Here is a 7,597-nt window from a genome sequence, read left to right as displayed (position 1 = left end):
ACCCTCAATTTTTTTTTAACCAAGCAAACTTTTGGAAATGCAGACCCAAGGCAATTCTTCACGAATCTCTTTTATCCATTCGCTTTCCCAATTTTGTTTTATTTTTCGTTTTTTGTAAATTACTGAGCTGAGATTTTATCGATAGATTTTTTTAGATTATAGATAAAAGATTGTAGATATAGATATAGATCAGATTTTATTTCAAACATCGGCGATGAAGGTATGGTTTTACTGGACTTTTTTACGTTCTCCATTGAATTCCCCTCTTAAATCTTGGAAGACCCCAGTATCAGAACTACAAAACCTTTGATTTAATCTTCTGGTGAACTTTTCAATTGCACCAAAGCACTGAGACATTGGTCTTATCATGCATTTTTTAGATATCGCTCCCGAAAACTTGAAATAGTATTAACTTCCTAATTTTGTGGGAAGTATTGGAAATAAATTTTATGGTAACGAAAATAATTTTGTTGAAGGCTTTTAATTTTTATAGACCTTATTGATAGCTATGGTAGATTTGAAACTGATTCCCTGAAAATTAATTGCCGTTCTTGAATTTGAAATTTAATTTTGATTATATTTTTAAAAGATATGATCAAGTCCTTGAATCTTATTTTTTTAGGAAGAAAGTAATTTCAGATTCCTTTACAATATCCTGTAACCGTTCGGAAAAGTGAAAGTCGAAAGATGAGGTAAAATTCAAAACCCATGTCGCGTATCATCCTTTCGTGACCACGCATTCAGCATTGTTACGTTTCTAAACACATTTCATAATAATTTCACATTTCTGCCCTCAATATAGAAAAAGAGCATTTCATTCGAACTGTGAGGACTGACAAATAAATTGAGTCAGTGTCCTTCAAGAAACCGCAACTTTCCATTTACTCTAATCAATTATTCAGTATTCCTTTCTCATCTTTCAATTTAGGTTTCCGCCGAAACAGCAAGAACTAACAAGGTGTGCAAAGTAAGAATAACCAGTTCGGTAATAAAAACTTCTTCCCCTGGCAGACGCGGTGGTAATTTCGAAGCCCTGATTTTTCTTTTCTGTAACGAATTGAATTTTGAATTTCCAACAGGCTAGTTATGAGGCAGGGATGTATGCTGATGACTAATACAAAACATTTTCCAAATCCCTTGTCAAGATATGAATATGGGTGCATTTGGTCATATTTAACTGGTTGGATAATAACATAGTAAATAACTACATACATAACTTCTCAATTATAAGAATGAGGCTCAAAATCGTCGAAAATAAGAGCAATTTTAGAAAAATACTAATCCTGAAATGGTGAAATATTTAATTCGGGTATAAAGCTTAAACTTCCTCGATCTTGCTCTGAGAATAAGAACATGATAAGAAATGATGAAGGGTATGTCCGAGCTTAAAGTTGAAAATCAACCCTTATTTGAGAGAAATTCGTTGATATTTTTAAGACCGAGCGACTTTTCCCAAATTTTAATTAATTTTCATCAATATTTGCTGGTTCTTGTGAAAAATAGTGCATTCGGTTTGGTCTGTGACATCGGTAAAAATGCGATGATTGAATCAAACAGAATATCTCATGAAAGACCAACAAGAAAGTATAATGCTTTCCCTACTGTGTACTTTGCGGAATTTTGTTTGGCCCACTACAAAAAATGCCTGAAAACTATTCAATATTGCAGGGCCTATTGAAAAGAAGAAGTATTTTTCAAAAAGTAGAAAACTGGCCGAGAAGTTGTATCGGAATTTTTGAAATTGGAAGAGAAGATATGAATAATTGAAGAGGTGTTTTATCTTTTTGGTTTTTTTTTTTCAGCCCAATGACTTGTATGGGAAAGGGATGAAAAATTCATGTTATGTTTTAATGTTTATGACGTCAAAACAGTGAAGCCCTTTGTTTTTGCTTGATTCGATTTAGCTTCCTCGGAACATAAATAATGAAATGAAACAATAAGTCTGAGTAAAAGCATAAGAAGATGACTAAACCCTTCTCTTCTGTCTTTTCAACAGAAATCTTCTCATTACTGTTCAAACGCTCACCACCGAACATTGTCACGCGCTCTTTTTCCAATTTGTAACATTAGAGAGGTGAACATCTGAAGAATCTCTAACAGTCATCGATCTTAAAAGATAAAATAGTCAACATTCAGGATGAACGAATTGGACAAAGCACATTTACAGAAACGCTTGTCTCAACTTCATGAACAACGTCTGAAAGAACTTTCTTTGGAAGATGATCTTGGCATGGAGACAGGGTATGTCACTGACTCGTCCATCAATTCACGGAAGGGTATGTTATATTATTCTTGCTCTCTAGTAATAGTCTGGTAAAAGTTAGGATACGAGCTTACTGCATACTCAGGGTATTTGAAATAATTGACTTTGTTCAGAGTAGAGACATTATAGCGCCCGAAATTTACCTTCAAATGATACTTAGGACTAAGATTACAGAGACAGGGGTGTAAATTATCTACTAGGAGAATTTAGTTTAAAACTTTGGCAAAAGTTTTGTTACACCTCCGCCGTGTTTTCTGTCCGGGGAAACATAGTTAACGATTGTGGCCAAGAAGACGAAGCGACGAGGGTGTGCATCATCTTCCCCCCCCCCCCTATAAGAAAGCGTAGACATAGTCCGGAAGAGGTTGTCTCCTTCTTTACAAAAAGCCGTCCAGGGGATCTAAAATTTGTTTTGACTTCCTTTTCCTGGAAAAAAATTCTTATTTTTGTTTACAAGGAAAATTGAATAATAAATGATGAATCATCTAAGGTGATGATTTTTCGTTTCCTTATTCAGGTTTTCGTCTCCATCTCACTGTCAACAATCTTGAAGCGTTTTTCGAGATTTGCAAACATTTTCTCTAACTGTTTTTATACGTCATCTATTACATTTCGATTCGATTGACCTTTGAGATGACTTATACTGTTTGTTGCGTCATCAAAAAGCATGAAAAATAGTATTCACTTCAATTCCTATAAGCTTGTACCTTTTTTTTACCTTTTAGGAGGGGAAGTGAAAATCGAAGCACTGCCACTTGATCAAACTCCCATCAACAAAAGTCGCAAAACGAAATCTGAAAGAGATAAGCGTCGCTCAAGTCGCGTTTCTTTACTCGACTCCAAAAATGATTCGGGAAGCGAAAATTCATCTGAAAGCGCTACAGAAGAAAAACAACTTCGCTATCGAAAGCGTGCCGGAAGCAAACGAATCGAGGCCGGAAGTGAAGTAAAGGAAAGTCAAGACAGCCGGCGGAAAAGGGCCGGAAGTAAGAACGTAAATCGGTTGAGTATCACTGTTCCACCACCAGAAGACAGTGAGGAGAGCGCACTTAGTGATTTCCAACCAACCACCCTTCAAATGAACCGGAAGGATATTTACTCTGGCACGTGGAATCCTAAAGAACGTGCTGTGTTGGACCAAGTCTTGAATAACATGGATGTAAAGAGTGATCCAAAGAAATCCTTCATGGGGATGTTCAAACGGCAACGATCGACAAAACAGAACAACAACAATAAGGAGAAAAACATTGGAAAGATAGTGGAAGATACAGAAGAGGAGCACTGCACGGACTCTACAGGACGCGACAAATATCCTCTCAATCAATATTACAGTGACAGTGAACGTAATGTCAAAAAACATAACAACAAAATGGGACTATTTCGTAAATTAAAAGAAAGCGTGAAACAGAGACACGAAGAAGCTTTACTGGATAGACAATTAGCTCATTACATGCCGTCACCAAGTCAAAAGAAAAAAGGCATATTCAGTAAATTTACTGCAAGTGGCAAAAAGAAAGAGAGCGGTGGTCGTTGTCGAGCCCATTCTTCGAACGATTACGCCCGATCAGTGGGCGTTTACATTCCACCCGAAGAAGAGAAAGGGGTGAAAGAAACCAAGCCAACAAACCAAGAAAACAAGAGTAATTTATCCAAAGGAAAGTCAGGATCGTTCAAGAATCTCTTCTCATCTTCAAGAGCAAAGTCCGTAGATAACTTGAACGGGGCTTTTGAATATTACGCTAACCCCAAAACAAGTGTTTCAACGAACACCAAGCATGTCTAAATTGAACAGTCGTGCTGCATCCATGGAAAAGATTGACCAGATCAAAAGATCAGTTAGCCACAAATCATTGGACCACGCATTTGAACCTGTGCAATACACGGCTAAGGAATTATGTTACGAAGACCCAATGGTTTATGCACAAACACGTTTCATACAACCACAGAAAGCCAACCAACGTAATACAGGACATTCACATCGACAGTTCTCAAGTGAGGGTTATAGTTCAGCGTATGAAGATGACGTGTATCGTGGTTATCAAAGTGACGTCACACCTGCTATTCATATGCGTCAATATGCTGCCCCACGATTCACTTTCGATCATGTACCACCACACCCTCACCCTTCCTTTACTGACCAAGACCGACCTCACTCAGCTATACCTGGAGGCTACTATCCAGCACCCCACCCACGGTATGCAGCTGGAAACTTCTATGCTACCCCTCAACCATACATGAACCACGCTCCAGCCCAAATGTCACCTTACTTCATGCCAACACATCATGCCCCTCCTCTACCTGGATACTACACGCCAGGATACGCCACTCCAGGCGCCATGTACCCTCGATCAGGCTACGAGACACCCAATGGATATACCTCCGAAAGTGATTATGGATATATTCAGATGTCGCCCCATTTCATTCAACGCCCACTCGTTGCACCCTCACAACGCCACAGTGGTTACATGGCGCACCAATCACGAAAAGCAGTGCAAAGGAGTGTCTCTAAGAACAGTTCAGCATCAGGACACAGTGGAAATTATGGTTATGCATCAGAATCGAGTTTTTGTGATGATGAGATTTACAGTATGGTTCAACCTTCTTCGCGTTCACAACAAAACACTGTTCCTTCTACATCTTGTGAACCTCAAAGACAACAGCTTACCACTGATGTGTAGATGATTGATACGTTTCACCTATATATTATTTGAAAGTCTAGGTTTATACAGCTAAGTTCATTACAAACCTGATCTTGGCCAATCAAACATTTCCGCGATCAAATAATTTTGATTCTGTAATAATTTATCAAATTTTAAAGAATCGAGGTAATAAGTTTTTGAAAAAAAATTTTACATAATATTTGATCATTTTTGTTTCTAAAAAAATAAGTCTTTAAAAATTAATATTCCCTAAAAATCAATTATTTATTTACAAAAAATAGATAATATATGTATTTGTAATTTCAATATTAAAATAAAACACACTAAACACTCTTTATGTAAAATGAGGACTCCTGTATTGTTGAGGCTGTTTCAATTTTTATGTTCATGTACAGACAAGGGGTAAATGATCCCCAAGATGCCAGGAAAATAGCATCGCAGTTTCCTTCTTTAATCAAGATTTTTATTTATATACATAAATTGAAAAGTATCAATCCAGAATTGTGAAATTAACGATACTCCTTTTCTACACACAAAATTAAATCCCACCTGGACTAATGTTATATATTAAAAATGTCATAGATGGCCAACAGGCTCTTTGGGTAAGGCATAATGTAACTTTATCAACCTTCTGAAAAGTATGTATATAAAAACATTCTAGTAGCAAACATTATATTAAGGTAATAAAAACATTACATATTTACATCTCCGTTAAATAAATACTATTCAACGATAAAACATTGCCCGTCCAAAACACTTTTTAGCAACAGTTTTTAAAATAATTCATACAGACCAATTGTAAAAAGACGACTTAAACTAAAAGCTGCTGAGAATTTTCCTCATTCAGATTTGGGAAAGTTTATAATCATGATTAGATCAACCTCCATCCAATCCGAGTATTCCCCAATAAGACTAAGATGTTGAATTTGTCTACACCTATGAAAACTTTTGTTAAGTAATCACCTTACCATGTCAATAGAAAATTCCATTATTTTAAAGAAATTCATGGTGGTTTCCCATTGACTCACACCTATTTTATTCATCCAATATCTCACAAATGGTACATCCAACGCGAAACAAACTCCGTTTCAAGTTACTAAATTCAATTCATTGTTTCCAACAAACAGTAACATATTTGGAAAGATGAAGACATTATGTCTCCGATGAATTCATTTCTTTGACTTCTCGTTGTTGGTCTTCTTCATCTTCATTTTCGGGTGAAAATGGTTCCACAGTTGTGTGAACTGCAAGATGTTGGAACTGCTTAGCTTTCATTTGTTTTCTCCATTTCTTGGACCTGAAGAAAATAAGTGTGCAAAAAGATAAGTATATTTGTTGAGGTCCGACAGTTCTTCTTTTTTGGCACCTTGATGAAACTCAAATCATGTTCTGTGTTCTTATTTTAGTGCAATATTGAGACATCACAGGCATTGTATCCTACTTTCACTACTTTAATCATCATCAATTTGCCTAAAATTCAGTCATTAGGGTCAGCAGTATTCTTTTTTTCAGCATTTTTAGTTGCTCTTCTAATATTTTTCTCTTAAAAAAAGAGTTAACCTGAAAGTGCTAAAAGAAGAACTAAGCATAGGGAAACATGAAGCAAGACTTTTCCAAGACAACTTGATGAAAAACAAAGGGAAATGATGAAATGGTGTTTACGAACCTTCCTTCTTTCTTCAACTTGCTGCATTTTTTTCTCAATCTCTTCTTTTGTTTTTACTTTCTTTGATTTCTTCTTCTTGTGCTGTTCAAGTGCTGGTAAGAGATCAGGTCTTTTCTTCATGTTTCCAGTTTCGGGTGCATCAAGCAGCAAATCAAAAGCCACATTCCCAAACCTTGATTTTGGTCTCGATACCATACTGATATCACCATTTGAAATGTTCTGTTGATTTTTAATATGTTCTAACTGTTCTTGGTTTTCTAGAGATTGGTCTTCAATACGAAGAAGTCTTTGTCTTGCAGAACTTTTCTTTCCAGAGGGCGGTTTTGTAGGAACTAAGAGGTTGAAATGGAAAATTATTTTTAGACTTGTACCTTATCACTGTAAGATCATTTTCAAATATTACAAAAAGCCTTTTTCTAAAGCTTTAAACTTTAATTTTAAGTCTCTTGTTTAAACAGTTGGCAGTTGTATTTTTAGAATTGGTTTGTTTCCATACCTGAGTTCAGGGAAGACTTGCGACTCTTTCCAGAGGATATCCTATCATTTTCATCAAAAACTCCACTATCTCCGCTCTTTGATGAACTTGCAGTTGATGGCTTTTTTGAAAGTTCTTGTAAAGATCTCTGACTTTTCCGTAATTCTTTATTTGAAATATTGTTATTGTTATTGTTTAGTTCTATAATTGATGAGACACTAGGAGTTGTTGATGGAGGTCGACTTGTTTTTGTTACAGATTTTAATGAAGTCTTTGATGTTTTGACTTGGAAATGTTCTAAGCTGGTGGTTTTCTTTGGTGCTTTTGGCGTATCCTCAGTAACTTCTTTGGTTTTTGGAACTTTGCTATCTTCAACAACAGACACTGCTGATTTACTTGAACCACACCCCATTTTTACTTTGGTTTATATTGTTTCTTTTCAAATCTTTTTTATTCAAAGTTGTTTAATTGTGTCGTTTCTAAATAGTAGAAAATATTATCATTGGTTATAATATAATAACAGTTTTATACAG

At 35.8% G+C, this 7,597-nt stretch overlaps 2 protein-coding genes across 2 annotated transcripts; one reads left to right on the top strand and one right to left on the bottom strand.

Annotated features, from left to right (window-relative positions):
- Nucleotides 1-1,976: 1,976 nt before the first annotated feature.
- On the top strand, nucleotides 1,977-5,427 carry LOC136815137 (uncharacterized). The gene is made up of 3 exons (XM_067071587.1): nucleotides 1,977-2,074; nucleotides 2,137-2,276; nucleotides 2,989-5,427. Exons 2-3 carry the CDS (start codon nucleotides 2,138-2,140, stop codon nucleotides 4,044-4,046), a joined length of 1,197 nt encoding a protein of 398 aa, XP_066927688.1. The 5' UTR covers nucleotides 1,977-2,074; nucleotide 2,137; the 3' UTR covers nucleotides 4,047-5,427.
- LOC136815146 (nucleolar protein 58-like) lies at nucleotides 5,372-7,565 on the bottom strand. Its single transcript, XM_067071599.1, has 3 exons — nucleotides 7,086-7,565; nucleotides 6,590-6,921; nucleotides 5,372-6,220 (listed from the first exon to the last, which is right to left on the bottom strand). Exons 1-3 carry the CDS (start codon nucleotides 7,474-7,476, stop codon nucleotides 6,188-6,190), a joined length of 756 nt encoding a protein of 251 aa, XP_066927700.1. The 5' UTR covers nucleotides 7,477-7,565; the 3' UTR covers nucleotides 5,372-6,187.
- Nucleotides 7,566-7,597: the final 32 nt, after the last annotated feature.

This window comes from Clytia hemisphaerica, unplaced genomic scaffold (assembly GCF_902728285.1).
Source record: "Clytia hemisphaerica strain Z4C2 unplaced genomic scaffold, Clytia hemisphaerica genome assembly, whole genome shotgun sequence".
NCBI classification, from domain to species: domain Eukaryota; kingdom Metazoa; phylum Cnidaria; class Hydrozoa; order Leptothecata; family Clytiidae; genus Clytia; species Clytia hemisphaerica.
Note: the sequence above shows the minus strand (reverse complement) of the source record. Positions and strands in the feature narration are given on the sequence as shown.